This window comes from Serinus canaria, chromosome 13 (assembly GCF_022539315.1).
Source record: "Serinus canaria isolate serCan28SL12 chromosome 13, serCan2020, whole genome shotgun sequence".
NCBI lineage: Eukaryota > Metazoa > Chordata > Aves > Passeriformes > Fringillidae > Serinus > Serinus canaria.
In genome coordinates this window covers 1,009,851-1,032,310 of record NC_066327.1, presented here as the reverse complement: position 1 = coordinate 1,032,310, position 22,460 = coordinate 1,009,851, and the positions used below count along the sequence as shown (strand labels likewise).

General features: G+C 50.4%; 1 protein-coding gene and 2 non-coding genes across 3 annotated transcripts; all 3 read left to right on the top strand.

Moving 5' to 3' along the window:
- Window positions 1-473: 473 nt before the first annotated feature.
- HSPA9 (heat shock protein family A (Hsp70) member 9) lies at window positions 474-21,554 on the top strand. Its single transcript, XM_030229162.2, has 17 exons — window positions 474-607; window positions 1,621-1,679; window positions 3,196-3,283; window positions 3,372-3,553; window positions 4,210-4,334; window positions 5,607-5,680; window positions 5,764-5,870; window positions 6,680-6,842; window positions 7,465-7,557; window positions 9,161-9,370; window positions 11,653-11,880; window positions 12,670-12,774; window positions 13,907-14,024; window positions 16,279-16,373; window positions 17,970-18,062; window positions 19,853-19,993; window positions 20,785-21,554. The coding sequence occupies exons 1-17, from the start codon at window positions 536-538 to the stop codon at window positions 20,842-20,844; spliced, it is 2,013 nt and encodes a 670-aa protein (XP_030085022.2). The 5' UTR covers window positions 474-535; the 3' UTR covers window positions 20,845-21,554.
- Window positions 12,130-12,201, top strand: LOC115484262 (small nucleolar RNA SNORD63). Its single transcript, XR_003944997.1, has one exon. It is a non-coding gene; the product is annotated as a small nucleolar RNA SNORD63 (small nucleolar RNA).
- LOC115484264 (small nucleolar RNA SNORD63) lies at window positions 13,275-13,343 on the top strand. The gene has a single exon (XR_003944999.1). It is a non-coding gene; the product is annotated as a small nucleolar RNA SNORD63 (small nucleolar RNA).
- Window positions 21,555-22,460: the final 906 nt, after the last annotated feature.

Genomic DNA, 22,460 nt, shown 5'->3' with positions numbered 1-22,460 from the left:
TGAGGAGCGGTGCCCTGCAGGGTTCCGTTCTTGCCCTCAGGACGCTGCGGGATCACCCCGTGGGGCTCAGGAGCTCGGCGGTGAATCACGCATGCGCGGGAAGGGCGGTACGGCCCCGGGCCGCCGCGCCTGCGGCGACCTGCGCGAGCTGCGCATGCGCAGCACGGGGCCTGACGCAAGGGCCCTGCAATCGCCGTGCGCTTTATCCTGTCCGACCTTGAGCGCGCGGCCGTCACAGGACCCGGGCTGTCACAGCCGCGCCGGTGTGCACCGCTCCTCTTCTTTGCCTGTGTCCTGTCCCGGCACGCGCCAGCCTGTACACCGAGCTGCGTATCCGTGTCGGGAAGCCACCGTGCAGCCGCGCTTCCCGTGCCGGAGTCCGAGCGGCGCGACGAAAGCGAGCGGTGGGATCAGGCATTATCGGAGTCAGCCCCCGGCGGGGGTCCTGCGGCGCGTCTCGGCCCCCCCGCGGCCCACGTGGGTGGAGGTTTCCAGAAGAGCTGCGGCCCCGCGCGTCCCGTCCTCCGCCGCCGCCATGCTGAGCGCGAGCCGCCTGCCCCTGCTGCTGCCGCGCGCCGCGCCCGCGCCGCCCGCGCGCCCCGCGCAGGTCAGCGCCGTGAGGGGTTGGGGGGACAGTGCGGGCCGTGAGGGCCCGAGCGCTCCGGGACACAGAACTGGGCTGGGAGAGCGGCGAAGGGCGCTGCCTATGGACGAGTCCGGGCTCGGGCCCCGGCTCCTCTGATTTTATTATGAGCAAGCTCATGTTTTTGCCGGGCGATGCGGTCCTGGGGGGTGTAGAGGAGCCTGTCTTATGTGTTTGAGTCTGGTTGCTTTAAGGAGGTTTGTAGTAAGGTCGCTTGATTCCTTACCGTGCGTGTGACAGTGACAGTGGGATCGGGCTGCGGAGGGCACGTGGAGGCGATTTAGAGACAAGCGGGGACCGCAGATCCCCCCGTGCTTTGCTGGCCCTGCTGCCTCTGCTCTATCGCAGCGTGAGCCACCCATGCACTGTGTCTGGGCCTTATGTCTTTAAATTTCAGCAAAGTAGTCATAGCTCCGTTCCTTTTGCATTAAGATTTTTTTTTTTAGAAGTTCGTTCTTAATTAGAAAGAGGGCTAATGCTTCCTGAGCTCTCCAGTATGCTGCTTTACTCGTGCAGAGGGGCGGCCAAGCTGGGGCGTAGCTGGAGTTGTGAAGCAGAATCTCAGCTTCAGCTTTCTCAAGAGATGCAGTGGGGCCTTTGTTGCTGACCAGGCTCAAAGCTCTGAGAAACGGGGTTAATGTTTATCTGCTGCTGCTCCTGAAATGCTGAAGGTTCAATGTTGACTTACTGAGATGTATTTTGCCTGGTAACATGCTCGCAGATTATTCTGTAAGGGAAATACCTCGGTTCTGGTCATAGAAATTAGGGTTGTGGCAGATTGATTAGTGCAGTAATTGGGGGGGCTGTTTATGTCAGCCTGAGTCTTGCTCAAGTTATTCATTCCTTTGCAGTTAAGTGTTTAAAGAAGGTATGCTGTAGTACGACAGTGTTGCCTCAGACATTGTCTGTCTGTGAAAGCATTGAAGATATCTTGATGTTTTAAACTAAATTCTCATTTGAATGTCTCTGTTTTACAGACATTTTGGAATGGCCTCAGCCAAAATGTTCTCAGAGCAGCATCCAGCAGGAAATATGCGTAAGTGCTCCTTTGGGTGGTCCTGTTTGGCTGTTGGTGTTTATATTTACTCTCTTTCTGATACCAGAACTGGTTATTGGAGCCAGGGAGTGGGTAACAGAGCCAAAATAGCAGAATTAAACTGGAGCCTCCTCCTGTAGCTTCTCTAAGGTTGTTTCTTAATATCTTGTTTCTCTCCAGGGGAGCTTTGAGAATTGGTGTTCCCTGCTGCTCCCCCCACCAGCAGCGCCCACAAAACGTGGATTGCTGAGATTTGAGTGATTAAAACCAGCCCAAAAGTAACCCAAACACTGTTGGGACAAATTGTTTTACACTGACATGATATGGATGATGTCCAGATCCATTCCCCTGCAGATAAAGTTCATTTCAAATATGCATTTGAATCACTCATTTTCGTTGTTGCAGGATAATGGGAGAAGGGAGCAGTTGGTTGTGTGACTTACTCAGATGTTTGTGGCTGATGCTGATTCGGGCCATGGGCTGGAAAATCTGTTTGTGTTGGGAAAGCTGGGTCTGTCTGGTACAGCTGAATGTTCCAAGCTCACTGCTTTGTTATTGGAACTGGAGTTAGAGCCCCTGGCAGCTTGTTCACAGAGAAGGTGACATTCCTGGAAATAAACAGTCCTCCTCTGCTGCAGAATGCCTTCTCCATCCCAGATTGTGCCTTTGTCTGTAAGCAAAGCTATGGTTCAGGCGTTCTCTGAGCCTCAGGAGGGGTAATGCACTCTCCCCACAGAGGAGGAAGGGGTTCAGATTTGTCTTGTGTGAGAACCACTCCCATTTTTCAGGACTAAATTCACCTGTTGCTTCTGAGGATCAGGAAGATGGTTTGCTTTGGGTCTGGCCCAGAGCACCCTGCATGGACCAAGTAATTTATCACTGTGGATTCTTCTCCCCATGCTAAGCAGTGGTAACATGAATAAATTGTATTTGTCTATTTTTCACTCCAGGTGAATGTTTTCAAATAAGTTTGAACACCAGGGTTGCCCAGAACAGCTGTGGCTGCCCGTGGATCTCTGGAAGTGTCCAAGGCCAGGTTGGACAGGGCTTGGAGCAGCCTGGGACAGTGGAAGGTGTCCCTTCCCATGGCAGAGGGTGGCAGGGGATGAGCTTTAAGGTCCCTTCCAACCTCAACCAGTCTGGGATTCTGTGATCAAAAGTAACCCAAAACAGTTTCTGTCTGTAGGGACAAAGTTATGACTTTATGCCAAACTCTTAAGGGTTTTTGAGAAGATAGAAATATGCATATGAAGTAAAAATATTCTGGGGAAGAATAATATTTTATATGCTTATTTTATCAAGCAAGGGTTTACCTGTAAGTCATCTGGCTCAGAACTGAGGCACAAGCTTAAATTCCAGTGTAAGAGTCAGAGAACACCTTAAGTCTGGGTACAGCCTGGTTTTGCTTCAACATTGAGTGGAAAATCACTTTGTCCTGTCTTTGGGACTGGACTTTTTTTGCCATTAATTATTTTCCTTTAATGGTAATTTTCCTCTCCCCTGATGTGCTGTCCAGCTCAGAAGCAATCAAAGGTGCCGTTATTGGGATTGACCTGGGTACCACCAACTCCTGCGTGGCCGTTATGGAGGGGAAGCAAGCGAAAGTGAGTAAAACAGGAGCGTTACACATGGGGTGTCCCCAGCGTGTCCCAGAGGTGAGTGTGTGGATGTCACTCCTGCCTTTGTGCCCAGGTGCTGGAGAACTCGGAGGGTGCCCGGACCACGCCGTCAGTGGTGGCGTTCACAGCCGAGGGCGAGCGCCTGGTGGGGATGCCGGCCAAGCGCCAGGCAGTCACCAACCCCCACAACACCTTCTACGCCACCAAGCGCCTCATTGGCCGCCGCTTTGACGACTCCGAAGTGAAGAAGGACATGTGAGTGAGGGGACAGTGCCACTGCCAGCACCAGGGCAGCAAACACCACGGGGGTAGCACGACCTGGTCTGCTTCCAGACACAACCCTTCTCTGGGGGAAGTTGTGCCCTCTGCTCTTGAGGTTGCAGTTGCTTCTGTTTGAGGGCCAGGCTGTGTTTAGCTGCACTCATTGCTGATCACATTAATGCTTCCAGAGAAGAAGAAAAAGAAAAAAAGGCTTGCTGGTGCTTGCAGTGCAGACTTGTCTAATTCTTTAGGGTGCTTGCAATCAAAGCTGTGTGATCATACCTCAGGCCTGTGATTAAATGAGGTGTCTGATTAAGGCAGCAGAGAACAACACAGTGTGTAAGCTCTCTGCAGGGCTGGTGCATAGGCATGAGTCCTGTCTGTGCATTTGATGACTTAATTCTCTTTCTTTGAGACTTAAAAGAAGGTGTTTTCTGACCTGTCTCAAACACCTGTAAAGTTGGTATGTGTTCATTATTTGTATTGTGTAAATGTTGGCACCAGCAATCTGTAATTGGTACTTCTGGGGCTTTGCTGGTGAGATCAGTGTTCTTTGTTTAGAGCTACACGTTCACCTGCTGATACTGCTGGTACAGGGTTTGTGCTGCTGCTCAAACTGAGTGTGAGTTTTATTGTTTTGTTGTTTTCAGTAAGAACGTCCCGTTTAAGATTGTCCGTGCCTCCAATGGGGACGCCTGGGTGGAGGCTCATGGGAAGCTCTATTCTCCCAGCCAGATTGGTGCCTTTGTCCTCATGAAGATGAAGGAGACTGCAGGTTGGTACAGCTTGCTCTTTGCTGTCTCTGTGCTTTGTATGTGGAAGTGCTGCAGCCAGAACAGAGCTTTCTTGACACCAAACCCTCATAGAGCTGGGCTGCAGAAGGGGGAAGGGAATGGGGTGGGCTCCTAGGAAGCCTCAAAGAAGATGAGTGCTTGCCTCAATCTTGGATCTTTGGCAAAATATCAGTGCTTTACTTAAAAGATACTCATACCAGAATTGGTTACTGATTGAGTTGACTCTGCTTGAATTTGCACTCTCTCAGAAGGGGGAGCTCCATTTCCTTGGAAGCTGCAGTCCTTTTGCCTCCCTGGCTGCTGGTGAGCACAGGCTGGGGCAGCCAGGCTTGGAGTGGCTGTGTTCCTACTCAGCTGCTGGATATGTGGCACATAGGGAGAGAGGGAGTGTTCAAGGGACCACATTGTTGGGCCCTAACAGCTAATTAGCCAGTAGTGACTTGAAGTCTTCTCTAGGGGAAAATACCTATTGGGCTGGAGAAATGTTCCTCTCTTTCTCAATTCCTTAAGTGGTTTCTGGGAAAACTAAGTGTAGTGCAGAGAGGGAACAGTCAGTAGTGCCTTTTGCACCCTCACTTGTTAAACACTGCGTCTTGTGAGTGTGAGGAGGACAGGAATGAAGCTTCATCAATTATTGCATTTTCTGTATTAGGTTCTGGGCACTAACTAGAGCTCCACCAGCAGTAAAATACAAGTATGTGGTATGTGAGCATCTGAAGGTGATAGATCTGACTGAGTGATCTGCTTTCTGGAGGGTGTTCTCTTTTTGCCTGGGTGCTGCATGGTTTCAGCAGTGGCTTTGCAGAGAGCAGTGCAGTGTGTAAGCTCTGTGCAGGGCTGCTGCACAGCCATGAGTCTTGTCTGTGCAGCCACACTGCATCGTGCACATTTGTATTTTTTAGCAGGTCTCTGTGTGCATTTGGTGACTTCCCTTTTTTGAGACCTTAAAATAGGGTGTGATAGATATTTTTCTGACTTTGTCTCAAACACTTATAAAGCTGGTATGTGTACATTGCTTGTGCTGTCTAAGTGTTAGCAACAGCAGATTCTATAAATAGGATGAAAATGAGTAACTTTTAAGTGCATCACATGCAGGAAAATGGAGTACAGCTTCAGTGTCACGCAATAAAAAGACAAGCTCTCAGATAATTCATTACAGTGGCATCCACTCAGGTCCCTCCCCACCCATTCTGTGAGTGATAACTTGGTATTCTTACAACGATAACTTCTCTTTTGTCTCCTTTTTCTTCCAGAAAATTATCTGGGACATGCAGCAAAGAACGCTGTGATCACAGTCCCTGCTTACTTCAATGATTCTCAGAGACAGGTACTCATCAAGCTGGGAGATGTTGGGGCTCAGAAATTGCATTCAGTTTCTCTCAGCAGTCAGCACTCTCCTTTCCTCCTCAGGCTACCAAAGACGCTGGGCAGATTGCTGGTTTGAACGTCCTGAGGGTGATTAATGAGCCCACGGCAGCTGCACTTGCCTATGGGCTGGACAAGTCTGAAGACAAGGTGTAAGTCATAACACCAACCCTCTGAAATAAACCTGCTGGGATTTGCCTCCTCTGCTTGCTGGGTTTTTAGAGCGCTGCTTGGAGTTCTGTCAAGGTGGACTCAGCTTTTAGTGAGAGCTCTGTAATGTCACCTCTGTTCTGTGCCAACCAGCCTTGTTAAAGAGAGTTCATAACTTGCAGCTACAACTTAATTATCCATCCTGACTGTGCATTTAATTTCCTTACCTGCTGGTGGCAGTGGTGGGTGTGGCTGAGGACATCTGAGTGACAGGCTGTCACTAGAGGTGCTGATGGGCAACACAGGAGCTGTGCTGAGCTATGCCAGCTGTCCATAGCTTGCAGCTCCCCTGCCTGCATTCAGTCCTCTGTTGCTGTCGGGGGTAGTTACAGAAGCACAGGCTTTTGTTAGACGTTCTGTATTTCTGTGATAGTGATAATGCTGGTCCTTCATTACATTTAAAACATTTTGGAAAAAAACCCCATTTGATAATAGTTCTGGTATCCCTGCTCTTGTCATTGAATGTGACAATGTCTGATTTTGGAGAGGCAGGAGCTGCCCTCTGTGAAAAAAATGGGCAAGGTCAGGCTTTGTGCAGCACGTTTCCAGGGACCCCGACATGGACTGTGAGTGCTCAGGGGGTATGGACATGAGTGTTCACAAAATGAGATTGTTCACTGCTGTCTTTAGAGAGGCTTTGAACTTGGGTGGGCACCTGTGTGTGTTCTGCATGACATCTCTTGAAGAGAGGGAGTTCTGAGCCACTCACCTTTGTTGAGAAAGTAACATTGTCCTGCTTCTCTTCCTGCAGCATTGCAGTCTACGACCTGGGTGGTGGCACTTTTGATATCTCTGTGTTGGAAATCCAGAAGGGAGTCTTTGAGGTTAAGTCCACCAATGGTGACACTTTCTTGGGTGGAGAAGACTTTGACCAGGCTTTGCTACAGTATATTGTGAAAGAGTTCAAGAGAGAGGTAAGCTGTCTCTTGAGAGCACAATCCTGTATTACACTGCTTTTCAACCTCACTTCTTTAGAAGAATGAGCATTCTCTTAAATTCTTAGGGCTTTTCACCTCTGGCACTGCTAGAATTTAAGAGGATTAGACACTCTTTAGCCTGGCTTCCACTTCTTTTCTTGAAGTGGAATATTGCTTTCCTGGAAGACACAGAATAGCAGAACCTCTGCCTTCTTTCTCTTTGGTGTGGCAGGACTGTCCTATACACAGTCTGCTTACTTTTAAAAGTAAACATCTGTGGCGCAGTTGAATGTGACAGAACAGATGCAAACGTGTTGCTGGGAGGAAGCTGCCATGTAATTCCAACTCCTTTGCTAATTCAGTCCTGTCTTATTATTCTGTGCTGCAGCAGCCTTTCCAAGGTTCAGTCTGTAATTCACTGTATGATCACTTGAAGAGCAGAGAGGGCTGGCAGGTTGGAAATGCCGGCTATCCCTGCCAGCAGAGAGAGAGCAGCACAGTGCACATGGCAGTCTGCTCTAGAAATAGCTTTTCAGTCAAGAGCTCTGCGTTGGGAACTGCAGGGATGTGACTCCTGAGCAGGTGCTGAGAGTCTGTTAACCCTGTTTTTGTCGCTTAGACGGGGGTTGACCTGACTAAAGACAATATGGCCCTTCAGAGGGTGAGAGAAGCATCAGAGAAAGCCAAGTGTGAGCTTTCATCATCTGTGCAGGTACGTGCCTGGATGCAGAGCATCCACTACAACACTTAAATACACGGAGTTTTGCACTGGCTTTGTTTACTAAGCTGTCTGATCTGTTTTTTCTTCTGTGTAACCCATTGGCATCACTGGCACAGGAGGTCAGTCAGTAGGGTAGGCTTTCACACCACAGAGAGCTGCTGGAAGCTGAGTTGTTGGGTGCTGGGTTTTGCCCTTTTTCTGGCACCACACCTTCTGATCTTGCAGGGAGTGTGACCTTCCCAACCTGTTCTGTACTTCAGAACTGTGATGGGCACCAGGGAATTTAGCCAGTGCTGCTGGGTTACTGGAACCACTTACAGCTCTTTGCAAGGAGTTCCAAAACCTTGTGCTGCTCGTTCCACTGAAACAGCTAATTTGTGTAGTAATTCCTATACAGAATCTTGACTTACTTGCCTATAGATAAGTTGACTGAACAATGGGCAGTAGCCACCCTCCCTCCTTTTTTCCATCAGATTTGTATATTAATGCAGTCAGGTGTGTCTTTTATGAATTCATTACTGAATAAGGAACTGGAAAAGCAGAAAGTTGGGAGTGTAATAGTCTTGGCTAAATAAAATAAAGGTCAATTATATAGTAATTGAAATGGGCAGTCTGCCAAGTTCTAGCTTCTGAATAAGCATCTTTAATTTTATCTGATGGTGGTATTTTTGCTGGCCAGTGGGGAGCTCATAGCGAGGAGCTGAGGGCTGTCACAATGGCTGCATAGTTCTGCCAGAGACATAGCAAGCTCTGTTTTATGAGCTCAAGAGCTGGCAAATGCAGTGTGTTCATACCAGGAAAGACTGAATTCTTTAACTCTTTAGCAGTTAAATGAAAACAACTTGCTTTTGGTCCTGTTTTCCCCTAATACTTTTGACCATGTTGTGTATAAAGTGAGTGCACACCTCTAGTCAGCAGCATGGCTTTAATTCTTGTGTAAACTTAATCTCCAGGGTTTAAAGCACTAATGTTTTAATTGCTTTGGATTGTAATGTCTTTTGATGTCAGCATGACTCAGCACTTGAATCAGATGATTTCAGTATAAGATTTGCTTTAAAAATCCAGTGTGTGGCAAACTGCCATTAAAATTGGGGATTGTGGTTCCTTGCTCTAATTAACTTTGTGTTAACAGAGTGGCTGTTGAGCATGAGCTGTTGGCTTTTAGAGAACAGCCAGGAGGGAAGGAAATACCTTCAAAGAGTTTATCTGGTGTGGTGTGTCAGTCAGTTGGCAGAATCTTTGGAACTCTGCAGATGGGCTTTCTTCTGTGTTGTGCTGAAGGAACAGCATTAAGGTTGTCACTTCCAGTGTTTCTGCTCTTACCTCCTGGCTGTGACAAATTGTTTTGCTCAACAATGAAAGACCTTGAAGTAACACAGTATTAAAACTGGGGTTTAACAATTGTAACCATGAGGTGTGGAACAAAATAATTGTCTTCTTTCTGAAATGTCAAACACAAAAGTGTGCCTGCTGCCACTTAAACTGGGCTGGATGGTGAGCAGCCACGTAGACACCTCAATACAGGCCAAACAGAACCTGTAAGCTGATGTAAAGCCCATTCCTGGTTTTTCCTGAGCCTGTTTCCATGCTGCAGACTGACATCAACCTGCCCTACCTGACCATGGACGCCTCCGGACCAAAGCACCTGAACATGAAGCTGAGTCGCGCGCAGTTTGAGGGCATTGTGGCTGACCTGATCAAGAGGACTGTGGCCCCCTGCCAGAAAGCCATGCAGGATGCTGAAGTCAGCAAGAGTGACATTGGGGAAGTCATCCTCGTCGGTGGCATGACCAGAATGCCAAAGGTATGAGCTCAGGGCCTGTTCAGGCAGGACTGGCACAGCTGCCCTGTGCTTGCTGTTTGGGGGATTAGGACAGAGGAGCTGGGAGTGCTCAAGGCAAACTTGGTGCTGAGGGTCCCGTGGGAGCACAGCCCAGGAGCTCTTGTTCTGTTTGCTTAGCCCAGCTGGGCCCTGGGGGCTGGAGCTGAGTTGTACTGTACAGAGCCAAGGGGACGTGCTGGGAGGTGAAAGTCCAGCTGCAGCCTGACATCCTGGGGTGCACTGGACACGAGCAGCATTACTGACAAGTACAGGGCGTTTCCTCTTGCTGTGGACTCTGTGGTAAAGGTACATTTCAGTGACAGCCACTTGTCAGCAATCTGTGCCTTCCAAGGGATTTTCAGCATTTCAAGCTATGAAGAACCTGCACAAGCAGAACCCCTCTGGTACCTGCTGGTTGTGTGTAATCAGAGCTATCTGTTGGAGGCTGCTGTTGGCGGGCCCATTTACCTGGCTCTTGCAGACACTCCTTATCTAAAGCCTGGCCCTTAGTTCTGTGGAGATAAGCTCAGCAGGTAGCATTAAAGCCTGCTGTGCTGACATGCGCAGTTGTGCAGATAAGTGCTGTCTGCAGGTGATTTACTGCTCCTGTTCTGGCCATGCTCTGCTGCTGCTCTTCCGTCCCAGAGCTGAACAGTGATGTTCACTGCTCCCTTCAAGGGTACAGCCTGGCCCTTCCTGCAGAGAGCACTAAAATCTCACTTCAGAGGGATCACTCAGGCTTGGACTAGTTGTTGCTTTGTGATTTGCAGGTCCTCTCTAGGACAGTAGGTGTGTGCATGGTCCTGCTTGGGGTTGATTTGGGGTTTGGTGGGAGGGTTTTTCCTCCCTGCATTAATGAGCCTGGTGGCTGGAGGTGATACTGGTATGAGCAGAAGGTCACCCAGGCAGGGGAGCCAGAGCAGCAAGATAAACAGAAGCTCTTGTTCTGGCCAAAGCTCACGTGAAGTAACTCTGCTGTATGTTCCCAAAGTCCTTGTTGTTCCAGCTGGATAAAGGAAAAATGGTGTGATTCTCTATGTATAAAGTGATGACAAATACAAAAGCTTTTCCTGAAACATTATGTATCCTTCAGGGCTGGAAGACAGAACTTAAATATTGATTTTTTTTCTCGTTCTTCCTCTCTTAACCCCTAGCCATGTGTAGCTTTGGGCTGACAGAATGCTTTCCTGAGTGCCTGTAGTTACTGCTCTGCCTCTGAAATTGTGCCAGCATGTTGTACACAGCCAAGCCTTCTCCTGAGCACCTTGTTGTGCTCTCTTCCCCCTGCTAGGCGGGAATGTGGCTTCTCTGGAGCTGTCCTGTGGCCAGTAGTCTGGGAGCTGGACCGTGGGTGGTTACAAGTATTGTTTTGTACTGTGAAATACACCTCCAGAGGGAATGACTTGAATTTAATTACATGTTCACACATAGTCTCCTCGGTAACGAGCACTCTCAGCAGGTGTCTCCTGGCTGCAGCGTAGAGTTGGGTGTTGGCTTCCAGCAATTTTCCAGGCACGTCTCTCTCACCTGGGCTGGTGTGTCCAACACTTGTCCTGGGAGAGGAGGCCCAGCCCCCCAGCCTTCCCTTGTAGGGCAGAGGAGGGCAATTCTGAGCTGTGCTCTGGGGCAGACCCTCAGTGCATTCCTGTCTGGATGCTTCAGCAGGAAATCTGTTTGGATCATGAGCACAGTCCTGGGGAATGGGCCAAGCAGGGCAGAGCTGACAGCAGAGCTCGGAGTGTTGACAAAACACATCTCTGCTGAAACAGCCCATGAAGTAAAGAGTTGGAAAATACTGTTCTTTATTCAATTCCCTTTTTTTTTTTCCCTTTACTGCACACAAAGCACATGCACTGTGCTGCTGGACTTTTTACATTCCCTGTGCTCCTCCACAGCTGTGCTGTCCTTGGCAGTTGTGTCCTGCTCAGTGTTGGCTTGCACAGTTCCAGGGAGCAGTCCTTGACTCCCAGATAAGCCTGGAAGGTTCCCCTTGGAATGTGGCTGGGCTGTGTGAAGGCACTGCTGTGTGAAGGGGCTGCCTTGCAGCTGTCACACAGAGCCTCTGGAGAAGGGGCTTCCTGCACTGTAATGAGGGCATTCAGTGCTGTGCAAGAGGGTGGGCACTGAGGGAGCAGGCAAGAGCAGAGGCTCAGTGTTTGTCTCAGGCTTCCCTGGCAGCAATAGCATAAGGACATAGAGCTGACCAAGGCTGTTGTGGCCGTGGTTGTTCCCCCGTGGATGAGCTGTGCTGTGTCTCCACTCAGGTGCAGCAGACTGTGCAGGAATTGTTTGGCCGTGCTCCGAGCAAAGCAGTCAATCCTGACGAGGCTGTGGCCATTGGAGCTGCTATCCAAGGTGGGGTGTTGGCTGGTGATGTGACAGATGTGCTGCTGTTGGATGTAACTCCCCTGTCCCTGGGCATTGAGACCCTGGGAGGTGTCTTCACAAAGCTCATCAACAGGAATACCACCATCCCCACCAAGAAGAGCCAGGTAAGAGTTGACTCTGGATGGGTGGGACTTTGCTGGTGCTGTCAGACAACTCGGGAAAGGCCACCCAGAGCATCCCAGTTGATGGTTTTGCCTCTTCATTTGACAAGAGAAGCAGTGGAGAAATCAGGCTTAATGTCAGCCACTGAGTATCTCTTATTATCACTGTATCCCAGAAGGGAGGGCACTTGAGTTAACGATGACAAGATATGCCAGGAAGTTTGTGGCCTAGTGAGGGTTGTTACGGTGTGTGTGCCATGATGTCAGTTGTCAACACATCATTCTGAAAAAGGATTGTGTGGAGCCCTTCTGGGACTGAGCACCACACCCATGGGAGAGCCCTTGCTTGGCTGAGTGCCTGGGAAGGGGTTATCTTTTCTCTGCATTGTAGTGTCCTTGTGCCTTGGGTGTGATCCCTTCCTTCCCTTGGCTCTGTCTGGGCCTGCTGCTGTGTGCTCTCTCTGATAACACCTGCGCTGCCTGGGGTGTGGGCTGGAGCCTTCTGCTTCAGGGCAAATTTTCTGGAGTGTGGTGGCTGCTCTGGAACATGCTTCTGCCATGGATGGCCAGGTTTTTGTTTTTTTTGTCCCCGGGTGCATACAGGACAAGAAAACATTGACTTGGCTCTTCCTAGCCTTGATGCCCTGGAGTTTTGTCAGAGGAAAATGGGAACAGGCATTTCAAGATTTTCCCTTCCAAGCACTTCCTTTTATTCCTTGTTCAGTCAGCTTGTAACTGCAGATGTTTGTGTTCTAATTGGCTATACAGTAACTTCCTGTTCCTTTTCCATAGGTGTTTTCTACAGCTGCTGATGGGCAAACTCAAGTGGAGATCAAAGTGTGCCAGGGAGAGAGAGAGATGGCCAGTGACAACAAACTGCTCGGCCAGTTCACATTGGTACATTGGATTCTCTATTCCTGACCTTAGATTTGACCTTCTGGGAGATGTTCAGAGCCTTCTCCATTTCAGCTGTCCCCTGAAGGCAGTGTTGAGGGCGAGTCATCTAACAGAAGACATTTGACCCCTTTCTAGTACAAAAGCAGCCTCTAGAGGTACAGCCTGGCCCTGGGACAGCCTTTCTGTGGCTGAGGACCAACTGGCATTGAAGATGGAGCTCAGAGTTTCTGAGCACTCCCATGTAGCACTGGGGCTACTGCTGCTTTAGGGCCTGGTCACCAGGAAGGGCTCTCTGGCTATAAAAAAGCCTGTGCAGTACCAGTACCAGGAGATAATCTGAATGCTGGCCTCTCCTCTGGTGTGGCAAAGATGGGACCTGGAGCAGCTCCAGCATACCTGAAGTCCCCAGGGAAGCCCATTTCAGCCTAGTGAGACCCTGGGAGCAGAGCCAGTGTAAGCTGAGGTACTCCAGGGTGTGTGTTTGTGGGATTGCAGTGTGTGTGCCATGATGTTAAACTGTCAGCACATCATTCTGAAGAATCGTGTGGAGACTTTGTGAACTGAGCCCATGCTCTGCTCCTTGGGGAATAGATGTGTTCTAGGATTGCTGGGAGCCAGAGGGAGGCTGCCCAACCAGCTCCCTCAGCAAAATGGGTTTGGTCAGTGCTGGCAAAGTTTTGCACTGTTAACCTGTCCAAGTTTGTGTGAACTTCCTAGGAAGAACCCTGCAGAAAGGAAGGGCTTTTCCCTTCTGTACTTTTGAAGGAAGCTGTGCTGCCTCTCACTGTCTTAAAATGGTTCCCCAGAGGTGGCCAGTAAAATCTATGTCCAGAACTGAGGAAACAGAGCATCCTGCCACATCTAGGGAAGATAAGCTTGTGTAGCAATAAAGCAGAGCCTTTACCACCTTGGAACCACCCCTGGCGGTTCTCTCTTGTGGTTCCTGTGCACTTTTCTGGGCAGAAACCAGATACCAGTGCACAGCATGGTGCCAACAGGTACTTAGAGGCCTCAGCTCTGAGGGTTGGTTATTGGTTCATTCAGGATCAGATCCCCAGGGTGATGTGCCCAGCCCTTGTCCCCTGAGCTCTGTCCCTGTAGGAGCTGATGGCCAACCCTTATCCTTGCTCAGGTCGGGATCCCTCCGGCGCCACGGGGAGTGCCCCAGATCGAGGTCACCTTCGACATCGACGCCAACGGCATCGTGCATGTGTCAGCCAAGGACAAGGGCACCGGGCGGGAGCAGCAGAGTGAGTGCTGTGGGCATGACAGGGATTGAGCGGGGGGTGCTGAGGGTGACACTGACTCCAGGGGGAATGGAGTGTGCTCCAGTGCTGCCTGGATGGTGTCCCACAGCCCAGGGTGGGGATGGAGCATGTGGCTCTATGCTTGGGTCATCCCCACTCTTCAGTGTGTTGCCAGTGCAGCACAGATGCAGCTGAAGTCATCTGAGCCTGTCTCTCCCCTGGAAAGGAGAGTGGGCAAAGGGGGGTAAGTGAGAGCTGAACTGTGGGTTTGTTGTAAGGCAGTGAAGCTTCTGAAAGCACGCACCCTCTGCCCTGTCCAGTAATCTGCTGCCAGTGGATGCTCTCCTTGCACGTTAGGCAGAGATGAAGCACCTGCCTATGCCAGTGTCTAGGCAGCCCTTACTAGCTGGGTTTCACCACATTCCAAGAGGTTTTGCCCTATGTGACAGTCCTGCCTTGGTGTTGCCATCTGGAGTAAATAGAGCAACATGTGAGCAGAGTGCAGTTGTTTTCTTGGGTTTCCTGCATGGATCAGCTGTGTCCCAGTGCCCAGCTGTTGGGCACACAGGGTGGCTTACTGAGGGCTCCCTGGTATTGGTGGGCTGTGCTCTCTCCAAGGTGTTTGGGGCAGTCCCGTATGCCCTGTATTACCCTGAGGGGACAGAAGTTGGAGTTTGGGAATGAGCTGTCCTTGAGCTGTGTGGGAGTGATGTTTCTTTGGGAACACACAGGGATTGCTGTGTTTGAGCCTGGCTGCATGAAGGTGCCAGCTTTTAAGGCAGAATCAAATCAGGAGGATCTCTACTCCAGAATGTGTCATGTACAGCTGAGCAGACCAGCCCTGTGCCAAGACTCTGTTTGTTATATTCCATTGAAAAGGTCTGGAGATTAGGATATTTTTAAGCAGCAGGTTTTACCTGTAACCACCTTGTCCATTTTCTTCTGTTCAAGCTGGAAGTGTCTCCAGCTGGCAGGAGGCTCGGGGAATTCAAGTTGCCAGTGTATTCTGCTCTGTAGTACAGTGAAATGTTGGACCCCATATACTGGGGTAATTAATGACACAGTTGACAGTTTCTAAAGCTCTGTGGTGCGTTCAGGATTCCCCTGATAGAAAATAAAACTCTTCTCCCTTATAACTGGAAGCCTCTGTACTGCCCTTCAGCTCTTTCTTGGAGAGAACCCTTGAGCAGTGAAATGCTCCAGTTAGCAGAAACACTAACTGTGCACAACTGGAGGGTGTGTGCTGCTTTTAATCACACTGCTTGGCTTTTTGGCAGCAGGTTGGCACCAAACGCACCCTATTTTTACTTGGATTTACTTGGAGATCTTGCACGTGTGGCAGCCTTCTACTGCTGAGTAAAAGGCTCCTGGTGACAGGCAACCAGAATGATTTTTGGCTGCCTGCCTGTAGGTAGATGTGGTCCTGATTTCAAAGCTGAATTGCTCATCCCACATCTGTATCCAAAGGACACATCTGTGTGGGTGTCTTCGTTCAGGGTTCTGTACCATTGGCAAATATTCCTTAGAAAAGCTCCTTTAAATGGTGATTGTAGCATGCACTTTTATGGGCATTGAGATATCTTGGATATTAGTCCTCTTTCAATGAAATTTGACTAATTCCTGCAGTAAAACCTGAATCTTGAATATGATTTTTGACATAATAGAGGGAAAAGACCAAGGAGGGGATGTGTAAGAGCCTGCCCATAGAGTCATGCTCCATTCCTTATTAAGGGCAATGTTAGGAGCTGTGTGGGAAATGTTGTCTTGCCCTGCCACCAAGCCTGTGCTGTTTTCCACCAGGGAAAGTAATCTTTAGTGGAGCCATTAAACAATTCCTTCTCTTTGGATTTTTTTTTTTGTTGGTTGGGTTTTTGCTGGACGGTTTGTTTGAGGAGTTTTAGTTTTGATTGTTTTTTTTTTAGTTTTGTGGTTCTCTCTTTAGTTTTGGGATGCTCCTTTGGTTTGAGGGCTTCACACCCTCTCTTTCCAAGAGGATTAAGTGAGGACTGGCCAGAGTGACTTGCAGACCAGCAGGCCGGGAGTGTGTGGCAGAGCTGGGGAGTTGCAGATCCAGGGGGATGAGGCTTTTACCTTGCCAGCAGCATCAGTGGCTCTTTAAAGATCACAGTCTTTGTCCTGCCCATGGGACCTCCCTGGGAGCAGAGTCTTTGAGCAAGGCTGCTGCTGTTAGGCTGGGGAATAATCCTCTCCTCAAAAGTGAGAGCAGATCCTTTATTCCTGTTCTTCTCTGCTGCAGTTGTTATCCAGTCTTCTGGTGGCCTCAGCAAGGATGAAATTGAGAACATGGTGAAGAACGCAGAGAAATATGCGGAGGAGGACAGGCGGAGAAAGGTAAAGGGGTCACAGGGCCTTCAGGAGCAGAGGACCTGCTGCTCTCCCCACTCTGCTCCGAGCTGTGCCCACCCCTGGGGGCCCAGGGCTCTGCTCTGTGAGCTCTTGCCAAGCCTCTGCTTCTTTCCCTACACTCAGTGGACACTCCAGGGTGGCGTGAAGGTGTTTGCAGAGGTATTTGGGTGTTGAGGTTGGATACCTTGCCCTGTGTGACTGCACTTTACTGCTCCCTGAGGAATTCCTGGGATGTGGAGGCAGCAGTGAGCAAACCCACCTGCCTGTTGCTCATGGCAAACAGCTTTGCAGCTCTGGTGAGGGTTTCTGTCATCCCTGCTCTCCACTGTCCCCCTTGGCTGTGCATTTGGCACCTGGAATGCTCTGTCCATGTGAGCAGTGCTGGCCTCGGTGCAGGTGAGGCCAGAAGGAGGTGATGGAAATCCTCACTGGCCTTGTTGAGTAAAGACTGGCACTTGCCATGGAGGAATGACTGAACCTGTAATACACACAAGATTAATGGTTGAAACCAATTGATTTAATGAGGGTAGTAATAATGAATTATGCAACTAAGTATAGAGCATTGATTTTTAAGCAGACACAGAGCAGGCTGACTCTGGGATGTGGCACCAGCATGTGTTTAGAGATTGCTGAAACTGGCACATGGAATTGATCCACTTTGTGTCCTTCAGCCTGCTGGAGCCTGTCTCAGGTGTCCAGGCAGTGCTGTAAATCTTGCCCCCATTAGGGAAGGGATCAGAAGAGGACTGAAGGGGAGAAGGCATGGAATAAATCCCAAGGAAGCAGCACTGCCTGGCTTCAGAACCTCTAAAGCCACAGAACAGTGGCTGATGGGCGTTTGTAGGTTAGCTGGAGAACTGTCAAAGACTTTGCTCTGAAAGTCCCACTGTTTGAACAACCTCATCATTGCTGTGGAGTGGAGGGGTATGTCTGGCATCTAAAGAGGCTACACTGACAGTTGTTCTGCTGCCTTACTTTGTCTCTTAAATTGCTGAATAAATTCCTCTCTGTTGTAATCCTGAAGTGGGACTCACCCCTGTCCAGTGAGCTCACAGAGCAAGGTGTTCACGTGTATAACTGTAGTTTTCAAAAATTGCCTTGTTACACTTTTCTGCTCCTGGTTTTACTGCCATAAAAGCATCAGGAATGCATAAATGGGAGTTTTTGTCATAAGGGACCATGAGTAAAAGTACCCAGCATTTGAGTTGTCTCTAGTGCCCCTGTTGCTGAAAAAGCTTCAGGATGTTCTTCAAAAGCTCTGCTGCTTTCCCATGGAGCAGAGTGTGCTGTGCTGTCCCTGAGGTGTCTTTTCCCATGTGTCAGCAATGCATTGGTCACTTCTAGTTCGGGGGAGTGACTGTGAGTGAAAGCCTGAGGGCTGGCTGCCACAGATTCCCCTTGGGGGCCCTGTGAGGCCACAGTGCACCTAGAAATGGTTGCTTGCATTTCTTCTTGCCCTGGTGCCATTAAGAAGGACCCTGGGTGGGAACTTGTGTGGAGCTTGGCAGTTTGGGGCATGACATGTCACCACTTGTGTCGCCAGTGGTGTGGGCAGCAGCCCTGACGAGCTCTCTCCCCCAGGAACGCGTGGAGGCCGTGAACATGGCCGAGGGCATCATCCATGACACTGAGTCCAAGATGGAAGAGTTCAAGGATCAGCTGCCAGCAGATGAGGTAGGTGGTTCCTGATCCTGAAGTGCTACAGCACATGAAATTCCTCACAAAACTGTTGCTCACATTCCCACTCAACTCCTGGCTGGCTCTGGCCAGTGGCTCCAGCTCTGGCTGTGTTTCTGTGCTGGGTGAAATTGGCACAGCCCTGCACCTCTGGCTGTGGCACTCCTTGGGAGGGGTGAGTGTGGCTGAGGGGAGGATGGACAGACATCCTTAGGGAGCAACAGGGTTTGGGTGCTGGCAAATAACTTATTGCAAAGTGCTGGGTCGGTGTCATTGAGTCTCTGAGCGCCTAGGAAGTGCTGATGAGAGGTTTCTGACAGAGCTGTGTCCTTGGTGTGGCCTTGCCTGTGGTGATAAGGACTGTGCTGTGGCTGGCTCCTCAGAGGGGGCTTTGCTCCAAGGCTGGAGATTATGGACAGTGCCTGCCCTTGTTAGCACAGGGACAGAGGCAGAGCTGCTGTGCTCTCCTGGCAGTGCATGCCCAGCACCCAGGAACCTGGGGGCAATAAAAAGCTGCCCCCACTTAACTCCAGTTTTTCTGTCTCAGAAATGAAATGGGTATTTAATATCTAAGAGTGCTTTTCACACCACTCTAAGGCAGTGCATTGTGAGTTTCAAAAGTCAAGTTTAGAAGAGTGTACCCATTTACCAATTTAAAAACTCTGGGAAGCAGACCTTAAGGGCTCCTGGGGGCTCTGAGGTGTCTGAGGGAGCACAACTACAGTTTGTTGGTAGCAGCCTCTGGTCAGTTAAAGGCTGTTTCTCTGCCACAGATGGGAACAGGACAAGGGGCAGTGGTTTTAAACTGCCAGAGGGCAGGAATGGGTGGGATATTGGGAAGGAATCCTTTCCTGTGAGGGTGGGCAGGCCCTGGCACAGACTGCCCAGAGCAGCTGTGGCTGCCCCTGAATCCCTGGCTGTGCCCAAGGCCAGGCTGGACATTGGGGCTTGGAACAACTTGGTTGAGTGACCATGGCAGGGGGGTGGAATGAGATGATCTTTAAGGACCCTTCCCACCCAAACTATTTTGTGATTCCATGATAATAGCTGGCTCTTTGTTCGGAATTATGTGAGAGAGTTTCCTCTCACAGGAACACAGAGCCGAAATCCATGTTCCCTGCAGGGACTGTTCCCTGTGACTTCCCTGGGGAGGTGAGGACAGCCTGTGCTGCCTGGTGCTGATGGTGGTTGTCACTCTGTGTCCCCGTCCCATGGTATGCTGCGGATCTGTGCCCGTGTCTGTGAGCCCTGCTGGCACAGCCGTGCCCAGGAGCCCTCTCCAGCAGCTTGCCAGGGAAGGAGTCAGTGCCAGCCTGTGCAGGGACTGACAGATGGCTCTGGTCCAGGCTGAGCCCACTCTTGCTGGTTTGCTCTGAGCTCCTGCTCCATGGGCAGCACAGGGACTGACCAGGGCAGGAGCAGCCCTGCTCACCAGCTCCCCAGCAGGGCTTCAATATCCATGGAAACCAGCTTGCTGTCCACTGCCCTGGCATAGCTGTGCCAGGCACAGAGCATGGCCTTGGCCATTGGTCAGGCCCTGCAGAGCTCTGTTCTTGGCACCTCTGCCCAGACAGCAAACAGGGCCCCTTTAATGCCAACTGGGACACTGTTGGTGAAGTGGACAGGTGCCCACTGGGAACTGGGCACAGTCCTAGGCCTTGCACACTCACTAAGAGCCTTCACTTCATGGCTTCTGGCACGGAAAGGGGGCCAGCAGGTGGTGAAATGACAGGATGGAGATTAGTGATGAACCAAGTGCAGCATTTCACCTTTTTCTTTTTTTGCAGTGCAACAAATTAAAGGAAGAAATTGCTAAAATGAGAGAACTTCTGGCTCGTAAAGATAGTGAAACGGGAGAGAACATCAGGCAGGCAGCAACCAGCCTGCAGCAGGCTTCCCTGAAACTCTTTGAAATGGCATACAAGAAGGTAGGTGCATGGCCAGTTCACGTTCAGAGCCCTCAGATGGGACGGGGTGAGTCCAGACACCAAACTCTTGGGTGGGAGGTGGTGCTGAGACTCTGTGCAGCTCTCTCTGAGTGACACTGCCTGAAGGGGCAGCTGTGCAATGTCAGGGAGAGTTGAAGGCTTGAAATCCTGACCATGCTTCCAGGCTAGGTGTTCCGTAACTGCTGCATTCCATGGAAAGGGGGAAGCTCCTAGTAATGAGCATCCAGAAGAGTAAGGAGGGGGCTTTCTCCTCAGTGCATGGGGTGCCTGAAGGAGTAAATTAACTCCTGAACTTTCTTCAGGGTGATTGTAAAACACGATTCCTGTTCAGTCTGCCTAAAGCCTCAGTAAAGCCCATTGGGATTTTCTTCTCCACCCCCTTCCCAGTGGAAGGCCCTCCTGCCCCCTGGCACCTGGCCAGGCTGTGCTTGCCTGTGCAGGGTGTCCCAGCATGGCGGGGGCACAGTGCCCAGGTGACCTTGGTGCTAAGCTGTCCTTACTGGGGACAGCTGCTTTCCTGATGTCAGACCAAACCTTTAGTGCTGCCGTGTCAGCCTGTTACATCCCCTGGGGAAAGGAATAATGGGAAGATTGTTTTCTCCCTCTCAGAGCTCAGGCAGAGGTGAAAGTTTCCCTTCCCAGTGGACATTGCTCTTTGCACTCAAGGGAGGGTTCTCCAGGCTGGAGCTGAAGTGAGCAGTCAGCCAGGGAAAAATGGCCAGGAGAAGTAGTTTGTTGTTACCAGAAGTAATAAACCTGTTTGTTCACAGATGGCCTCGGAGCGAGAGGGCTCTGGAAGTCCAGGAGATCAGAAGGAGGAGAAGCAATAAGGAGTCTCTGTCTTGCCTTGAAGAGAATGATGAAGAGGTCGATTTTCTTGATGCTTGGGAGAGAAGGGACCTTCCTGAGCAGCAAGGGGCAGAATTCAGACTTACTGTGTTTTTGCAGTATTCTATATATAAAATTCTTCAATGTATAAATTTAGTGATGTGTCTGCTAGATAAATTGTCACTTGATGAAAGTTAATTCATGCCAGGCAAAGTTATGAGCTTGGCCCTGGCGTGTTCCCTGAGCACCTGGGGACTGGCTGATCATTTAATACTTGACACAATGGTGTAGTAAATGCGAGATCCAAGCTTGGAAACCATGTCATGAAATTGGAGGGTGGAGATGGAAGCTGTCCAGGCATGGGGAGGAGAATACAGCCTGCATGGCTCCTCCTTGTGGCTCTGAGGAGCTGGGAGCAGGTGGAGGGCTGGGAGCAGCAGGGGCAAGGCTGGGGACATTGCTGGAGACCATTAAGCCCTGAGCTAGGCTGGTACCCTTGTTCTGAAGGAAAGGGGCTACTTCAAACTCGGCTGTAATGTTATTTCTTACAAAAGAGGCAGCGTGGAAGTTCAGTACTTTGCTTGTCTAAGCCTTCTGCTCCATCCTGTGTCTGTTCTCTGCTTATGGTAAAACAATTTCCCTGATAATAAAACTGTTACTGGATCCATTCTGGATTTTTTTAAAATAAAAGCAGAAAAGTGTCCAACATCGAGTACCTGGTCTCCTGGCCTTTGATGGAGAACACAAGCACTTTCCTGTCTGCGACAGCTGCAGAGGGAACAGTCGGGCAGCTGTAACTTTCTGAATTTGTGCTTCATTCACAGGCAAAAAGGAGGTTTCTGGTGTCAGGTTGAGGTTGGGCTCTTCTGAGCGTGTCAGTGCTGCTCTCACCAGGTGCCCCAAGTCCTGTGACTGCAGTAGCAGTGGAACATCACTTTCAGGTACCTTGTGCTTGGGCTTAGACTTACAAAATAGGCTGCAGGCTGCAGCAGTACTTGCTCGCTGTGCTTCCAGCAGCCCAGCCTTGCAGGGTCGTGCATAAATGTAGCCGTGTCTCCTTTTTCCCCCATCTGTTATTCTGTGTCTCTTGAACAAAACCCACGTTTGCAGGTGCCAGCTCAAGCATTAGGGGGAGGAAAGGATTTTTTTCTGGCACTCAAGATAGTTTCCACCAGAGGGGACAGAGGTGGCCCAGTGTGTGCTCAGGAATCGTCAGTGTGGGTTCATTAAAGGAAAGTTTTGTCTGACCCGCGTGCTTGCCTCCCACAGCGGAGCAGCCCGTGAACGGATGAGAGGACAGCAGTGGCCGTTCTCTCTCCGGGCTTCAGCGAGGCTCTGACCCTTCCCCTGTTGGAATCCTCTTGGGCAGAGCCGGGCACTGTGGGCTGGTTGAGGGGACAGTGGGACGGGCTGGGCACTGCCTGGGGGCCATAGCGCAGTAGCCTCTCCCTTGCGGTGTCCCCCAAGGTTGAGCGCTGGGCATTGATGAACTTGTCCGTCCGTGACGTGGATGGGGGGGGGGGGGGGCGCCTCAGTGCGAGCTCTCCGGTGACACAAAGCTCCCAGGCGTGGCCGATTCCCCCGAGGGCGGCGTGCCCGGACCTGAGGCGATGGTGCA